The sequence below is a fragment of the Chiloscyllium plagiosum genome, unplaced genomic scaffold (genome assembly GCF_037043375.1).
Source record: "Chiloscyllium plagiosum isolate Xiang-an unplaced genomic scaffold, Cpla_swu_hap1 HiC_scaffold_28, whole genome shotgun sequence".
NCBI classification, from domain to species: Eukaryota; Metazoa; Chordata; class Chondrichthyes; order Orectolobiformes; family Hemiscylliidae; genus Chiloscyllium; species Chiloscyllium plagiosum.
Window position 1 is genome coordinate 4,961,704 of NW_028270166.1, and position 18,820 is coordinate 4,980,523.

The 18,820-nt window shown below is 46.9% G+C and overlaps 1 protein-coding gene across 11 annotated transcripts in view; it reads left to right on the forward strand.

Moving 5' to 3' along the window:
• Positions 1 to 15,411, forward strand: part of LOC122565478 (3',5'-cyclic-AMP phosphodiesterase 4C-like) — a 357,513-nt gene extending 342,102 nt beyond the window's left edge. For all 11 annotated transcript variants that reach the window (XM_043721488.2, XM_087975919.1, XM_087975916.1 and 8 more), the window contains 2 exons: positions 4,660 to 4,842; positions 10,872 to 15,411. In XM_043721488.2, the coding sequence (XP_043577423.1) occupies positions 4,660 to 4,842; positions 10,872 to 11,528 (840 nt within the window). In that variant the 3' untranslated portion in view covers positions 11,529 to 15,411. The remainder of the gene's footprint in view (positions 1 to 4,659; positions 4,843 to 10,871) is intronic.
• Positions 15,412 to 18,820: the final 3,409 nt, after the last annotated feature.

Here is an 18,820-nt window from a genome sequence, read left to right on the forward strand (position 1 = left end):
TTATACAGTGACAGACCTGTCCCCACCAGTACTGTACCCCAGTGTTATACAGTGACAGACCTGTCCCCAGCAGTAGTGTACCCCAGTGTCATACAGTGACAGATGTGTCTCCATCAGTACTGTACCCCACTGTTATACAGTGACAGACCTGTCCCCACCAGTACTGTACCCCAGTGTTATACAGTGACAGACCTGTCCCCACCAGTACTGTACCCCAGTGTTATACAGTGACAGACCTGTCCCCACCAGTACTGTACCCCACTGTTATACAGTGACAGACCTGTCCCCACCAGTACTGTACCCCAGTGTTATACAGTGACAGACCTGTCCCCACCAGTACTGTACCCCAGTGTTATACAGTGACAGACCTGTCCCCACCAGTACTGTATCCCAGTGTTATACAGTGGCAGACCTGTCCCCACCAGTACTGTACCCCAGTGTTATACAGTGACAGACCTGTCCCCAGCAGTAGTGTACCCCAGTGTTAAACAGTGACAGACCTGTCCCCACCAGTACTGTATCCCAGTGTTATACAGTGACAGACCTGTCCCTACCAGTACTGTATCCCAGTGTTATACAGTGACAGACCTGTCCCCACCAATACTGTACTCCAGTGTTATACAGTGACAGACCTGTCCCCACCAGTACTGTACCCCAGTGTTGTACAGTGACAGACCTGTCCCTACCAGTACTGTATCCCAGTGTTATACAGTGACAGACCTGTCCCCACCAGTACTGTATCCCAGTGTTATACAGTGACAGACCTGTCCCCACCAATACTGTACTCCAGTGTTATACAGTAACAGACCTGTCCCCACCAGTACTGTACCCCAGTGTTATACAGTGACAGACCTGTCCCCACCAGTACTGTACCCCAGTGTTATACAGTGACAGACCTGTCCCTACCAGTACTGTACCCCAGTGCTATACAGAGACAGACCTGTCCTCACCAGTACTCTACCCCAATGTTATACAGAGACAGACCTGTCCCCAGCAGTACTGTACCCCAGTATTATACAGGGACAGACCTGTCCCCACCAGTACTGTATCCAAGTGTTATACAGTGACAGACCTGTCCCCACCAGTACTGTACCCCAGTGTTATACAGGGACAGACCTGTCCCCACCAGTACTGTACCAGTGTTATACAATGACAGACCTGTCCCTACCAGTACTGTATCCAAGTGTTATACAGTGACAGACCTGTCCCCACCAGTACTGTACTCCAGTGTTATACAGTGACAGACCTGTCCCCACCAGTACTGTACCCCAGTGTTATACAGTGACAGACCTGTCCCCACCAGTACTGTACCCCAGTGTTATACAGGGACAGACCTGTCCCCACCAGTACTGTATCCCAGTGTTATACAGGGACAGACCTGTCCCCACCAGTACAGTATCCCAGTGTTATACAGTGACAGACCTGTACCCACCAGTACTGTACCCCAGTGTTATACAGGGACAGACCTGTCCCCACCAGTACTGTATCCCAGTGTTATACAGGGACAGACCTGTCCCCACCAGTACAGTATCCCAGTGTTATACAGGGACAGACCTGTCCCCACCAGTACTGTACCCCAGTGTTATACAGTGACAGACCTGTCCCCACCAGTACTGTACTCCAGTGTTATACAGTGACAGACCTGTCCCCACCAGTACTGTACCCCAGTGTTATACAGGGACAGACCTGTCCCCACCAGTACTGTACCAGTGTTATACAATGACAGACCTGTCCCCACCAGTACTGTACTCCAGTGTTATACAGTGACAGACCTGTCCCCACCAGTACTGTACCCCAGTGTTATACAGTGACAGACCTGTCCCCACCAGTACTGTACCCCAGTGTTATACAGGGACAGACCTGTCCCCACCAGTACTGTATCCTAGTGTTATACAGGGACAGACCTGTCCCCACCAGTACAGTATCCCAGTGTTATACAGTGACAGACCTGTACCCACCAGTACTGTACCCCAGTGTTATACAGGGACAGACCTGTCCCCACCAGTACTGTATCCCAGTGTTATACAGGGACAGACCTGTCCCCACCAGTACAGTATCCCAGTGTTATACAGGGACAGACCTGTCCCCACCAGTACTGTACCCCAGTGTTATACAGTGACAGACCTGTCCCCACCAGTACTGTACTCCAGTGTTATACAGTGACAGACCTGTCCCCACCAGTACTGTACCCCAGTGTTATACAGTGACAGACCTGTCCCCACCAGTACTGTACCCCAGTGTTATACAGGGACAGTCCTGTCCCGACCAGTACTGTATCCCAGTGTTATACAGCGACAGACCTGTCCCCACCAGTACTGTACCCCAGTGTTATACAGGGACAGTCCTGTCCCGACCAGTACTGTATCCCAGTGTTATACAGGGACAGACCTGTCCCCACCAGTACTGTACCCCAGTGTTATACAGGGACAGACCTGTCCCCACCAGTACTGTATCCCAGTGTTATACAGTGACAGACCTGTCCCCACCAGTACTGTTTCCCAGTGTTATACAGGGACAGACCTGTCCCCACCAGTACTGTACCCCAGTGTTATACAGAGACAGACCTGTCCCCACCAGTACTGTACCCCAGTGTTATACAGTGATAGACCCAACCCCAGGAGTACACTATCTTGGTGTCATACATTGGCAGACCTGTCCCCACCAGTACTGTACCCCAGTGTTATACAGGGACAGACCTGTCCCCACCAGTACTGTACCCCAGTGTTATACAGGGACAGACCTGTCCCCACCCGTACTGTACTCCAGTGTTATACAGTGACAGACCTGTCCCCACCAGTACTGTACCCCAGTGTTATACAGGGACAGACCTGTCCCCACCAGTACTGTATCCCAGTGTTATACAGGGACAGACCTGTCCCCACCAGTACTGTACTCCAGTGTTATACAGTGACAGACCTGTCCCCACCAGTACTGTACTCCAGTGTTATACAGTGACAGACCTGTCCCCACCAGTTCTGTACCCCAGTGTTATACAGGGACAGACCTGTCCCCACCAGTACTGTACTCCAGTGTTATACAGTGACAGACCTGTCCCCACCAGTACTGTACCCCAGTGTTATACAGGGACAGACCTGTCCCCACCAGTACTGTATCCCAGTGTTATACAGAGACAGACCTGTCCCCACCAGTACTGTACCCCAGTGTTATACAGGGACAGACCTGTCCCCACCAGTACTGTACTCCAGTGTTATACAGTGACAGACCTGTCCCCACCAGTACTGTACCCCAGTGTTATACAGGGACAGACCTGTCCCCACCAGTACTGTATCCCAGTGTTATGCAGGGACAGACCTGTCCCCACCAGTACTGTACTCCAGTGTTATACAGTGACAGACCTGTCCCCACCCGTACTGTACTCCAGTGTTATACAGTGACAGACCTGTCCCCACCAGTACTGTATCCCAGTGTTATGCAGGGACAGACCTGTCCCCACCAGTACTGTACTCCAGTGTTATACAGTGACAGACCTGTCCCCACCAGTACTGTACTCCAGTGTTATACAGTGACAGACCTGTCCCCACCAGTACTGTACTCCAGTGTTATACAGGGACAGACCTGTCCCCACCAGTACTGTTTCCCAGTGTTATACAGGGACAGACCTGTCCCCACCAGTACTGTACCCCAGTGTTATACAGTGACAGACCTGTCCCCAGCAGTACTGTACCCCAGTGTTATACAGTGACAGACCTGTCCCCAGCAGTAGTGTACCCCAGTGTTAAACAGTGACAGACCTGTCCCCACCAGTACTGTACCCCAGTGTTATATAGTGACAGACCTGTCCCCACCAGTACTGTATCCCAGTGTTATATAGTGACAGACCTGTCCCCACCAGTACTGTACCCCAGTGTAATATAGAGACAGACCTGTCCCCACCAATACTGTACCCCAGTGTTAAACAGTGACAGACCTGTCCCCACCAGTACTGTACCCCAGTGTTATATAGTGACAGACCTGTCCCCACCAGTACTGTACCCCAGTGTAATATAGAGACAGACCTGTCCCCACCAATACTGTACTCCAGTGTTATATAGTGACAGACCTGTCCCCACCAGTACTGTACCCCAGTGTTATACAGTGACAGACCTGTCCCTACCAGTACTGTACCCCAGTGTTATACAGTGACAGACCTGTCCCCACCAGTACTGTACCCCAGTGTTATACAGTGACAGACCTGTCCCCACCAGTACTGTCCCCCGGTGTTATACAGAGACAGACCTGTCTGCACCAGTACTGTACCCCAGTGTTATACAGTGACACACCTGTCCCCACCAGTACTGTATCCCAGTGTTATACAGTGACAGACCTGTCCCCACCAGTACTGTACCCCAGTGTTATATCGTGACAGACCTGTCCCCACCAGTACTGTCCCCCGGTGTTATACAGAGACAGACCTGTCTGCACCAGTACTGTACCCCAGTGTTATACAGTGACAGACCTGTCCCCACCAGTACTGTACCCCAGTGTTAAACAGTGACAGACCTGTCTCCACCAGTACTGTACCCCAGTGTTATACAGTGTGAATATTGTGTCTGACCCCAAGACTCTTACCTAGCTTTGTGGAGAGTGTAGTCTATGAAATGCTGGCCTCTGCATTGTGTCGCTGCTGATGAACTTTGTGCTGTTGATTTTTTTCCACAGGTTCTGCAGAACATGGTGCACTGTGCTGACCTGAGCAATCCCACCAAGCCGCTGCACCTGTACCGTGTCTGGGTGGATAAAATAATGCTGGAGTTCTTCCAGCAGGGAGACCAGGAGCGTGCGCGGGGAATGGAAATTAGCCCCATGTGTGACAAACACACTGCTTCCATCGAGAAGTCCCAGGTAAGTGGAGAGAAACCCCTGGGGTAGGGCACTGGGGCCTGCAACCACGACCACGACAACTCCACCTGGGTCTCCCATTGTTGGGCCGGAGAGACAAAACTCATTCAGTGTGAAAACTAATTTTATGTTGCCTTGTCTCCTTCTTTACACTTCTTACTTTTAAAGATGAAAAATCACCCAACACCAGGTTATAGTCCAACAGGTTTATTTGGAAACATTAGCATTCTCCGCAATCATCTGATGAAGGAGCAGCGCTTCGAAAGCTAGTGCTTCCAATTAAACCTGTTGGACTAAACCTGATGTGTGATTTTTAACTTTGTACACCCCAGTCCAACACTGGCATCTCCAAATCATGACTACTTTTAAAGAAAATATGAGTTGAGTGAGGGGAGAACCATCCAGCCAGGTTCTCTCGAGTGCATTGGGTTTCTGATTGGCTGTAATGGAGGGAGAGCCCAGTCGGGGGCCAGACCTATCAAGCGCCACTTGCGGTGGATTTGGGACTAGAGATCATTTCATGGAAGCTCCAGGAATATGTGGACAAGCGGAGGTCACATCCAGCTTTCCTGACATGGGCGCCTGTTCTGATCAGTCTGAATCTCTCACCTGTGAGGCAGATAACGGTAAATTTTGAGGTCCTCGTTTCAGAAGCATCTTCAGTACATGAATGTGCAACCTGCCGAGATGGAAGCTCTCCATCACTTTCTCAGGACAGCTGGTCTTGCATGTTAAATGTTTTCCATCTTTATTGCATCTCGCTCCTTCCTGATTTCCCAAAGCCTGTCCACCATCTACACGGCACAAGTGAGGAGTGTGATGGAATACTCCCCACTTGCCTGGATGAGTGCAACCCCAACAACACTCAAAAAGCTTGACACCATCCAGGACAAAGCAACCCATTTGATTGACACTGCATCCACAAATATCCACTCCCTCCACCACCAACAGTCAGTAGCAGCAGTGTGTACTATCTACAAAATGCACTGAAGAAATTCATCAAAGCACCTACCAAAACCATCGCCACTTCCATCCAGAACTTGGCCCTGCAAGTTCCCCCCCAAGCCACTCACCATCCCAACCTTGAAATATATTGCTGTTCCATCACTGTCGTTGGGTTGGAATCCTGGAATTCCCTCCCTAGGGGCATTGTGGGTCTACCTACAGCACATGGACTGCAGCGGTTCAAGAAGACAACTCACCCCCACCTTCTCAAGGGGCAACTAGGGACGGACAATAAATGCTGGGCCCAACCAGAGATGCCTATGTCCCATGAGTGAACTTTAAAAATTCAGTTCCATCCCACTGTAGAACATCAGCTGTCTGTCACAAGTTAAAATAAAGGTATTGATAGTTTAATTTTGATATTTTTGGGGGGAGTGGGGGAGGCTGTGATTTAAAATATTTTCCAACAGTAATTTAGAAACAAACTGATTGCAGATGGTGAGTGTTCTGCAGCTCTGTTGCCCTCTGCTGGCTGCTGCTTCAGCCGTTCAGTTATTGCATGTTTTGGGTTGGAATCCTTCCAGGATTTGCCGGGAGGCTTTCAGAGTTAAATGTGAATGTCCTGGGCACTGTGACAAGGAATTCAGTGAGGCATTTGGAGGCGGGGGGGGGGGGTGGCCTTGTGAGTTGCGGGGAGGAGGAGATGGTGTGTGGTGTGGTGCTCCTGCGGATGAATCCTTAAACTTAGAGTCCCCTGTGCCCTCTCAGCTGGATATGAAAGTTCTCACGGTCACTGGGAGGACAGGGAGATCTGTCCAGCATTTACTCCTCAGTCACCAGCATGGGAGTGATGTTGCAGCTTTATAAAAGATTGTTAAGGCCACACTGAGAATACTGCGTTCAATTACAGGCAGGATGTGGAGACTTTGGAGCGGGTGCAGAAGAGGTTTACCAGGAATAGGGAGTTTGAGAATAGAATCCCTACAGTGTAGAAACAGGGCATTCGGCCGAACAAATTCACACCAACCCTCTGAAGAGCACCCCACCCAGACACACTCCCCTACTCTATAACCCCATATTTCCATGGCTAATACATCTAACCCAGTCATCCCTGAACACTGTGGGATAATTTAGCACGGTCGATCCACCTAACTTGCATATCTTTGGACCGTGGGAGAATACCAGAGCACCCAGAGGAAACCCACGCAGAGACAGGGAGAATGTGCAAACTTCACACAGACAGTCGCCCGAGGGTGAAATGAACCCGGGGCTCTGGTGCTGTGAGGCAGTAGAGCTAACCACTGAGCCACTGTGCCACTATGAGCTGTAAAAAGAGGTTGAGCAAACTAGAGTTGTTTTCTCTGGAGCGGCAGAGGCTGATCGAAGCTTATAAAATAATGAGGTATAGATAGGGTTGACAGTCAATCAGAATCTTTTTCCCAGAGTTGAAATATTTAAAATTAGGGGGCATGTATTTAAGGTGAGTGGGGGGAAAGTTCAATGGAAATATAAGAAGCACGTTTTTTACACAACGAGCGGTAAGAGTCTGGAACACACTGCCAATGGTGGTGATGGAGGCAGAAACAATTGGGGTGTTTAAGGGGCTTTTGGGTAATCACATGAACAAGCAATAAATAGAGGTATATGGACCATGGGCAGTGCAAAGGGATTAGTTTAATTTGGCATCATGTTCGGCACAACACTGGCCTGAGCATCTGTTCCTGTGCTATACTGTTCAATGATCTGGTCTGGTGGTTATCAAGTTGCTGTTTGTAGGATTTGATTTTAAAATAGGATCAGTTCCTGGGATGTGCACACGCCTGGCTAGGCCAGTATCTGACATCCATCCCTCATTGGATCCAAGTGGTTTGCTTGGCCATTCCAGAGGGCAGTTAAGAGTCAACCATGTTGCTATGGGCCTAAAGTCACACATAGGCTAGACCAGAGTAAGGACAGCAGATTTCCTTCCCTGAAGGACATTGGTGAGCCAGAATTTTTTTAAAATGACAATTGACAATAGTCAGCATTCAGCTAGCTTTTATTTGTAGATTTAGTGAAGTAATATTTCACCAGCTGATTGGAGTCGAACTCATGACCCCAGAACATTAGCCTGATGTTCTGGATTACTAGTGGAGTACCATTACCCCTCTGCCATGCACAAATTGGCTGGCCCCTTAGTGATCACTGTCACTTCAAAAGTGTTTAATTAGTAGTTAATTGTTTTGGAACATCTTCTGTTTGAGGAAAAGTGCTCAAATTCAAGAACAAGAGAGCAGAACCTTAAAATTCTACACTGAGCGAAAAGCAAGATCCTGCAAGTAAAGCAAAAAATGGAGAAGAGAGAAATAGAGTGAATGTTTCCAGTCCAGTATGACACTTTGGAACACAATCTGTCTCTATTCACAGATTCTTCCTGACCTGAGTTTCTCCCAGGCTTTTTGTTTTTACTACCTTTAAATTGGAGATGTGGAGGTGCCAGTGTTGGACTGAGGTGGACAAAGCCAGAAGTCACATGAGACCAGGTTATAGTCCAACAGCTTTATTTGAAATACGAGCTTTCGGAGCAGTGCTGTTGGACTATAGACTAGTGTCCTGCGACTTCTGACTTAATATTCAAGTCAGGCCATTCAGGAGTGATGTCACTTAAAGGGAAGTAGAAATCTGGAACTCTGCCCCCTCACCCCTCCTCATAAAGGCTGTTGAGGCTGGGGGTCAATTGGAGCTTGAAGGCTGAGATCGTTAAAGGGTCAAGGTAGGAAACAATGATGAGAAGATAGACAGGTACAGCAGTATCGTGGTTATCTTGCTGCACTCACAACTTGGAGATCCCAGTTAATAGCAACACAAGTTCAAATTCCACCATGACATCTGAGAAAAATAACTTCACCCACCATAAGAAACCAAAACCTAAATAGAGAGGTGGACATACCACCAGCGCTTCACCGGAGACTCTCACTGATGATGTAACCTAGTCGTAGTGACAAACCTTCCAGTTCAGTGAGCTAACTTACATACTTATCATCAACCTGAGCTACAAATCTTCTCAAAAGTTGATAACTTAAGTTAATTTGGAATAAATAGCTTCCATCAGTGACAGTGACCAGATTGCCATAAAAACTTATCACCTATGTCATTTAGGGAAGGGAATCTGCTGTCCTTACCTGGTCTGGCCTACATGTGACTCCAGACCCATGCTATGGTAGTTAGCTCTTAACTTTCCTCTGAAATGGCCAAGGGAATCATTCAGCTGTTTTCAAGCAGGTGACTCAAGATCAGCTTCTCGAAGGCAACTAGAGATGGGAATGAGAGTTGACCTTACTGCTGATATTCACGCAGTGCAAAGATATTGTGATGAATGAAGAGTTTGAGGAGAGGTTAGATCTGTGGAATCCTCTGCCGTAGAAGGTGGTTGAGGCCAAACTGTCGAACATTTTCGCGAAGTAGTTAGTAGGTGGGCGGCACGGTGGCACAGTGGTTAGCACTGCTGCCTCGCAGCGCCTGAGACCCGGGTTCAATACCCGCCTCAGGCGACTGACTGTGTGGAGTTTGCACGTTCTCCCCGTGTCTGCGTGGGTTTCCTCCGGGTGCTCCGGTTTCCTCCCACAGTCCAAAAGATGTGCAGGGTCAGGTGAATTGGCCATGCTAAATTGCCCGTAGTGTTAGGTAAGGGGTAAATGTAGGGGTATGGGTGGGTTTCGCTTCGGCGGGTCGGTGTGGACTTGTTGGGCCGAAGGGCCTGTTTCCACACTGTAATGTAATCTAATATAGTTACAGCGTCATAGAGGTCTACAGTATAGACCTTGGCCCATCACATCCAGTCAATACCCACCTACCTATTCTAAAGGAATCAAAAGATACGGGCAGAAAGCAGAAACGGGACTGAGTTAGATGATCAATCATGGTCAGATTTAATGGTGGAGCAGACTCGAAGGGCCGAATGGCTTATTCCTGCTCCTAATTTTGATATTCCTATGTTACCGTCTGATGGATAGAAAAGTTTAATATCGTGTTCCACTGAGCCAGATGAGAAATGGTGTAAAATGTAACAAGGTTCCTGAAATAACTGCACAGGGGCTGGTATCCCATCACCAGGTCACCCTTTATTTACACAGTACACTGGCTGTGGGGCCAGCTAGCTCAGAGTCAGCCCCTGAACTGAGGAGATACTGAAGCCCCCTGTTTAATTTTTTTCCCCCAGCACCCATGTTGTGTGTGTGTAGGTGACGGACACAGTGAAAAACAACAAGTGTGTAAATCTTTATTTATATTCCACCACCAAGAAGACAGAAAACAGCCAAGTGGCCAGTGACGAGCAGTGCCCTTCACATCAAAGGGCAATGCAAGCCCCAGTTTATCTTTTTTTCTGTTGGCTGTGGGCCAGCTAGCTCAGAATCAGTCCCCTCCTCTGACACAAACAAGAGAGAGTCCTTGACACTGGTCCAGCTCCCTCAGAGCCAGCTCTCAGAGTGAACAGGATACATTCCTGTTTATTTTTTAAGATTATTTTTATTACCCCCACACTACTGCCTAACTGCAATAGTGCTTATTCTTTTTCCCCAGCACCCGTGTTGTGTGTGCAGGTGTGAGACACAGTGAAAGATACAAGGTGCACGAATCTTTATTCAGTTGGTTCCCAGTTTATTTTTTTTTTCCTGTTTATTTATTTTATTAAACAAATTACAAAAACAGTTTACAACAAACAGTTACATTTACAGCTGCATACAAGAGACAGCAATTTTACAAGGGAGAGGAGCAGCAAAGCCAGGCCCCAAACCCTACCGTTCAAACAGTTTACAGGGACATTAGGACAAACCTCAAATCCCAGTTTCACATAAAGATATAAAGAGACAACAGCAATGACAGTTGTACATTACACAGTACTGTTACATACAAAAGTGCAGACAATACAGACTCAGCAAGCCCCCGCCCCTCCCACCTAGTTCCCAGTTTATCTCTATCAGCTAGGGGTCCCTGATTGGCCCAGTTTAACAACCCCAACCAAAGATCTCATGCTCAATAAGATCCCCCTGGTCCCAATCACGACAATTCCCTGACTGGCTTTTCGCGTTTTTTTTTTCTCCGCTTAGGTTGGATTTATCGATTTCATTGTGCACCCTCTGTGGGAGACGTGGGCTGACCTGGTTTATCCAGATGCCAAAGAGATACTGGACAACCTGGAAGACAACCGTGATTGGTTTGACAGCATGATCCCTCACAGCCCGCCTTCATCCAGCTCCATGGAGCTGGGAGACAGCAGCAAAGTGGCGGACAGTCTCCTGCTGGACATCACAAGGCACAAGGAGGCAGTGAGCACTAACGCCAGCTCCTTTGAGGAAATGCACAGCTGCAGCAGCCCGGAGACTCCGGACACCGACTTCTCGGAATCCTCAGAGACCATCGAAGTTGGCCGAGTCCCTTACTCCAGACAACCAGGCGTGGGCAGCTACATGACCCGAGCCCCCCTCTACGACAGCGAGGTGGGCAACTCGTCTGCTGAAGAGGGCAGTTCCAGGGATTCGGGGAGCAGTACTCCGGAGGGCAGGTATCAACCTCCCCCTAACTACCGCCCCTTCCTGTTCAAGGTCCAGCCTCCAAGGGGAGGAGCTAGCCAAATGCCAGACAACACAGAGGAAGGGTCAGCACAAAGCAGCAAACAGAATCTGGTGGAAGGGTCAGCAGACAGCAGTAAACAGAGCCTGGTGGAAGTAAAAGGAAGCATTTCAGATCTTCAACTGGGCACCTAACAAGAAGGAGACGTTGTACATTATTTAGTAAATTCATTCTTTTTCTGGTATCAAAGCACACACAAACCAGCTGTTGCTTTACGAGTCGAGCAGCTGAGATCTTCGCTGTGAGCTGGTGAGGAAGGCAACAGGAGAGAGACATTTTGGGCCAGTGCCAGCCACAACAATGACCAACCAAAAGGAAACAAAAAAAAAAATCCAAAACGAACAGTGCCGTGATTCTCCCCCCACCTTCTCTGGGGTGCAGGGGGAATATGTTTTTGAAAATAGGAGGTCGCTGGCAAGAAATGTATCCAAACGAAATCCGAGGGAGGAGTAAAGAAATCAGATGGAGTCAGGAAGGAAAAACCATCTTAAAGAGCAAGATTTTATTTTTCCTTTTTTCTTTTTTTAAAAATAAAATACCTTCAGCAAAAATTAAAAAAAAAACTGTGAAGGAGAAAAGGTTTCAAATGTAGCCGGGGAAGAGGGTGCATGTGGCAAAGGCAGAGGACAATGGTCACTGGCCGTGCTGAGAACTGTCCCTCGAACTGGGAAGGTTGAGTCAGTTGGATCGTGGCAGAGTCCAGCACTGCACTGGAATAGACTGGAGGACACAAGAAATCGATGCCTTTTTAATTGAATTGGAAACTGTCAGCAGCATGACAGGACTTTTATTTGAACAAACAAAACATTTAAAAGGAGGGTTCGTTGATCCTTTTTTATTTAAAAAGTGATCTGTATTTTTCTTAAATGAATATTTTTAGCAATTTTTTTACACAATTTGACTTGTGATTATGTGAGTCTTGGATTGGATCATGTTGACCACTGCCCTTAATATGTGTGCGCGGGTGAGTGTGTGTCTCTCTGTCTGTAAATGTGTGTGTGTGTGTCTATCTAGCTGTGTGTGCGCGTATCTATCTCTGTTCATGTGTATAACTATCTGTTTATGTCTGTATGTGTGTCGCTATCTGTGTGTGTGTGTGCGCGTGTGTTTGTCCTGTTTCCTCACCCCCCCATCTGTTTCTGTGTCTCTATCTGTGTGTGTTTACGCACGTCCCAGTATCTTTTTGTGTGTTTCTGTGTTCCTATATAAAGATAACAACAATGTGAAATACAGCCAAATAGACTGATTTGCTGTGTTTCATACTGTTGGTATCTGTATTGATTTCCCTATGCCTACTGTATTTACCTATCCAAGTGTCTGTGTCTGTGTGCGTGATGTTGTGAATAATGGAGTCTGTGCGTGAGGCTGTGTGAAAGTGACTGAGGATGTTGGGAGTGGGAGGGTGTGAGTAGGGCTGTGATGGAAACATTACACACTGGTTATTGTGCAGTTAGGTTTTCTCTTCAGCCTGACTCCTTCGGCCCCGTGAAATCATTGGAAACTTTGCATTAATTCTCTGTGCCACCAAACATGGATTCCCCTAGTTTCTGAGTTAAAAAGTAATGCTGAGTTTTGATTGCTCAACTGAAGGGGTGAATATTTACCAAACAACAAACAAATCCTCATTGTTATAGACCCAAGGGGCAGTTTCATGCCCTTCCCAGGGACATGTTGTGGACAGTGGAATTGACTGGGAGCACCCAGTGCTTACTTACTGCCACATCCCACTGCAGTCAACTTAAATCCTGAGCAAGCACACATCAGGAGGGGGTTACAATGTGCACAACGGAGAGTAGAACCTGACGGACTGTGACAAGCCTGTCCCAAAGCACTTGCTGCTGGATTGAAGGCCTGGTGTTGGGTAAGGGGGCCTTCTGAAACCCACTCTCGTCTTCTCCATGACCTCCATCTCCATCCCACACCCTCACACCCCAACCCACGACTCCCCCCATACCATTCCTGAGCCTCATGACACTCCAATCCTTCCCCTAAACCCCCCAAATTCCCCACCCCATGAACCCCCCCCCCCATTCATCTCTCAGCCCCATGACTCCCAAACCCACACCTCAACCCCTACTCCATGCCTCTCCCACCCAGCATCCCGCCCCAGGATTCCGGTCCCCAACCACCTTGAACCCTGACCTCTCCAGGAAGTGGGAGATACCTGTATTGAAAGACCCCTCACCCCCCCCCCCCCCATCTCAATGTGAAAGTTTTAGAGAGCAATCCCCCCTCTGTTGAGAAGGGGAGGGGTTGGGGAGGATGATGGGAATGCCATTACAGTACTGCGTGACAGCCCATTGCACCACTTATGAAGGTGATCTGGGCTGAGGACAGAATCCCTAACTGTAGCTCAACCTTGAGCTAAATTCAGAGCGTGTTTCCTCACCGGGCTACAGAGAAGGGCTGGTATTTTCCTCCCTGTACTTTAAGAATATCATACTCCCTCAGAGTCCAGTGTTTGAATGAGGGTGAGGGATGTTCAAAGGGTGATGCTTAAATATTCAAAAGTGAAGATATTGCGACAGCAGATTACAAATGAAAGGACAGGCACACTCATTGGATAAACTGAGGTGAGAATGAATTGATCTGCAATTGTGCCTGCCCCTTGTTTTGGATGTTCGGCCTTACACAGCGTCCACAGCACAGAAACCAGTCACTCAGCCTCACCACTCTAGAGCTGTGCTGGTGATCCACAACTACCTCTTGCCGTACTTTATTGTTCTATTCTGGGGAAATACGGAACTGGAATCTCCTCAGTACGTTAGTTACAAAGGCACACGTGCACGTTCTTAACTCATCTTCTGTCTGCCCACACATAAAAGCAGAAGTGAATCTCAAGGTGCCCAAATGCAAATAACTCAATTAAAATATAATTAATATCCAACTCCCAACATCAGCACCTCCTAACTCTCCTTCATGTGTTTATCTAGAAATCTATTCATACAATTCTCCTCAACAATTCCCTGTGGGAGCTTTGTTCCACATTCTCCCCAACCCCTAGTTCTTCAGTGACTATCATTAAGGTATGCCCTCAAATCAGAGCAAAATGCTGTATATGCTGGAGGCCTGAAAAAAGAATAGTGTTGGAGAAACTCAGCAGTATCTGTGGAGAGAGAAACAGAATGAAGAGTCCATTGACTCTTCTTCAAAACAGTTCTGAAGAAAATTCCTATCAGATTTGAGACATTTAACTCTGTTCCTCTCTCCACAGATGCTGTCAGACCTACTGAGTCTCTTCTCTTTCTGGCCATGTTTTATTTATGGCCCTTAATCATCTAAGTGAGAACATCCAAATAATTGCACTATCAAACCCTTGAATAATTTTGATAACCTCTTATCAAGTCACTTCCTTGTCATCTTTTTAGGGAAAAGAGTCTGTTCAAACCTTCACTTCAGTCTCTTTATCAAATTAGTCCAGTAGCTTTTCCATCTTTGTCACTGGCTCTGTGTCATTTTTGTAACTTGAAGCATGGTCTAATCAAAGTCTGCAGAAAGATAGGATCTCGTGGTACTATCCCTACCTCTGGGTCAGAAGGTCCTTTTTCAAATCCTGCATCACTGAAAGTCTGCCAAAATATGTCTGAAGAGGTTGATTCAAATATCTGTAGAAAGGCCAGAACTGTGCACATTGAAGATTGAAAGAAGTTTAATTTCTGCCTTAAATTTACTTCTATCCTTAAGAAAACAATGTTTCAAGTTAACCAAAGAATGAATCCAGGGCTAATTGTAATAATCGAATGTTGACTCAGACTCAAGGTACATTGCAGATGGAAACAAAGGTTAGCACTAAGAATGGCAGGGTCTTGGAAACATTTATCTTCAACCAAGGGAAGTGGGGCATTCCACACCATGTACTGTATATAGATAAATGAATGATCCAGTTCCCCAATCCCTCAGTCCCAAATTCAACCTTTGATGCCTAATGCAGCTGCTGTTTAAGATGCTTCCATTTTCTTGAAACCAAAGGTCAGTTTCTGAACTGTGAGCAATGTGTGTGCTTTCCCCCATAAAACCCTACTACACTTTAATCTTCATCTGGCATTCCCATTTCATCTACCCATTGTTCAGTTTTGTGCAGCCATTCCACTCTTGTCCATGATTCTCGTTGTGAACATTTCCTTCATGTTCCATGACACTATGCCCTCAACCAGTCTGCACAGAGTCTGCACCCCTGGGTGTAACACAGAGAACCTGCATTCTGTGATATTCTGTCAATCTGCAGAATTTTCACCAACTTTGGGCGAGAGATTTGGTGGGCAGGAAGGAAAGTTCGAAGCAGGGTTTAGGTCAGGGATAGGATCTGGAGATGTGAGACTGTGAGGGAGGTCAGTGATTGGTGGGAGTCCTTCCGTTCTGCAGAATACACACAGTTCCCACATACTCCAATTGGCTAATTACGTGCTGACGTTATCCTCTTCTTAACTTTCAACCTGTGACGTACCTTCAGCAGGTTCCAAACCATCTTCCTGATTGGAAAATCCTGTTCAGGAAAGGGGAATTGTTGTGTTATTCCCCCTCCCATCCTGGTTTGTGTGTCTCCAGTTCTTTAAGAAGGCCTGTCCTGGACAAGCCCAAGCTTTAACACACTGATTGCTTCTGATATGGATGAGAGCAGGGTGAGAATTGACCAGCATTCTGGAGGGAGTCACAGTGAGGGGTCCTGATGTTGGAGGGGCAGCATTGAAATTACAAAGTGTGGGCTTTAAAGCACTAACCTATCCCTAGTTTTAAAGGGGCATTGCAATGTACTGTTTGGGGGGGCTGGCCCACAAACTGGAAGCCTGCTCCACAATCTATTTAATGCTGATCGTAAGGGAGGGAGAATTGGGCTTGATTGTAACATCCAACAGAATCAAAAGACTCCTTTGGGTTGGGCAGGTGAGATGGTATTGAGGAGTTGTTGTTTTCAGAATGCAGTCGACTCGAGCAGACTATGTCAGAACAACTAGACTCCCCACTGTGGCTTCAGTTTCTATTGGAGGGGGAGGAAGTGAGTGGCTGCAGATTTTAGAGATCAGTCAAAACGTGGTGCTGGAAAAGAACAGCAGGTCAGGCAGCATCCGAGGAGCAGGAGAGTCGACATTTTAAGCATAAGCCCTTCATCAGGAATGTCCTTATGTCCAAAATGTCGACTCTCCTGCTCCTCAGATGCCGCCTGACCAGCTGTGCTTTTCCAGCACCACACTTTTTGACTTCAGTTTCTAACAGACTGAGATGTTGGTATCAGGGTTTAAAACATACAGGAAGGTCAGAGGTCAATAATATCAGCAAAAGTGTGAAGATTGTTTTACAAAAATGGTTCATTTTTAGAGCATCAATGGCACAGCTGGCATTGAATGCCTATCGCTTAACGCCTCACGATGCCAGACCCTGTTCCTGAGTTGCTGCAATCACCAGCAGCAAAGGAACCCACCATTCTGATCCAGCAACGGTCAAGGATTTTTGAAGGTTGTTCAGCAAGGAGAACTGATTTAATCCCGAGCTCACAGTGGGCGGGTGCTCTGACCCTGTGTCACTGATTCTTTTTGGAGCTTAATTGGACCATCTGAGAAGATAATTAAACATCTACCCCATTTTGGCATTTTCATAAACGTGACATCTGTCTGTCATTGCAACCTTCTAATTATCCCTTGGGTAGCAGATGTTGTGGTGGAAATTGGAAAAATTCCCTGCCTTTAACGTCAGCTTGGGAAAAGAAAATAACTTGGACCTGTGTCAAGTCATGAGTAAGTAAAAAAGTGGGAGAATCGACATTTCGGGTATAAGGCCTTCATCAGGAAGGGCTTTTTCCTGACAAAGGGCTTATGCCCGAAATGTTGATTCTCCTGCTCCTCAGACGCTGCCTGACCGACTGTGCTTTTCCAGCACCACACTCTTCCGACTCTGATCTCCAACAACCGCAGTCCTCACTTTCTCCTTAAGTAAAAGAGTAGCTGAATGATTAGGATAATCCTCTTGAGTTCAATTGTTTTGCATTTGGATCAAGAGACCATTACCCAATGTTTTAATGTATATGAGCAGTGGGAGGTCTGAACCCTCACATATGGATGGCTCTCAGTTGGGCTGACTCTTAGGCGAAACTACCATGAGAAGCAATACCTGCTTTCCGGGGTACCCTGGGCTGACCTCCCGTTCTCTATACAGTGGTGCCCCCACATTGGTCAGCTCCAGAATCCAGCCACATTTGACTGTAAACCCTGTAGAGGTTCCAAGAAAGTTCCTTCGTCCTCATCAGCACCAGAGTGAAATTAACCCTTAAAAACCGTAAGAACTGCGGATGCTGTAAATCAGAAACAAAAGCAGAAATTGCTGGAAAAGCTCAGCAGGTCTGGCAGCATCTGTGGAGAGATATCAGTTGGAAGGGTCATTCAACACAAAATGTTAACTCTGATTTCCCTGCATGGATGCTGCCAGACCTGCTGAGCCTTTCCAGCAATTTCTGTTTTTGTTTCTGAAATTAACCCTTTCTGCTCAGGGAATAAGATGAGGCTCAATACTCACTGGACTATTCACCTTGAAGTTCACATCTAAAATAATCCGGCTCTTGATGGGACCACGTACCTTTGGAAGACTCTGCGGTTCAGTAGTCACCATTGGTTAGCACCATATGTTAACGCTGTGTTACATCATATTCAGAGTGACAATTTGCCTGCTTATCTCTGGTATATTTTGCACTTGGCTTGTCATTCCTGCCACTGTCACACGTAATGTGCTATCACACTTTCTGAGTCAGCCTGAGTGAACAGGAGAGAATTTGGTTTATCCAGAAAATCGGTGACCCTGGAGGAAATTCAATAGATGTTCCCTGTTATAACATTTGACTTTTTAAGACACATGGATCATCTGTCTTGTCATGAGGAACTTGTGGCATATTCCAGTTGTGAGAGTCGCATACAGTAGCTTTAAGTTATATGATCTTACATTAATTCCACACACTTTCCCCATCCTCACTTCACAAGGTTGAATTTTGTTTCTGTGCCATCGGGGTGAAGATTGTACCTGATACCTAAATGAAGTAGGTGCTGTAATGTGCCAACCCAAGACCTCATCACTATCTGAAATAAAGCACCAAACCTCAATGCTGTGCCAATCAGGATGGGGCAAAGTGGCCACTGAACAACAGTGAGACACAACTGCCCCATAAATTGCCAGTGTCTCCTTCCTGTCCTCGTTCTCTAACCATGTGCCATTTTGTCATTGACTGACCTTTCAGCCGAGTGCACCAGATATACACGTACGTACATAAGGAAACTTCTGTTCCCATTCATTAAAGAACAGTTATTACTAACAGAAGACAATGGCTTTTCACCTAAAGTTCTTCAACAAATGAAAGAAATTATGGCCATGTGACTGCGGTTAATGGTCTCAGACACTCTATTGTGTGAAAACATTAATGACTGCGAAACAGAATTGTTTTCATCAC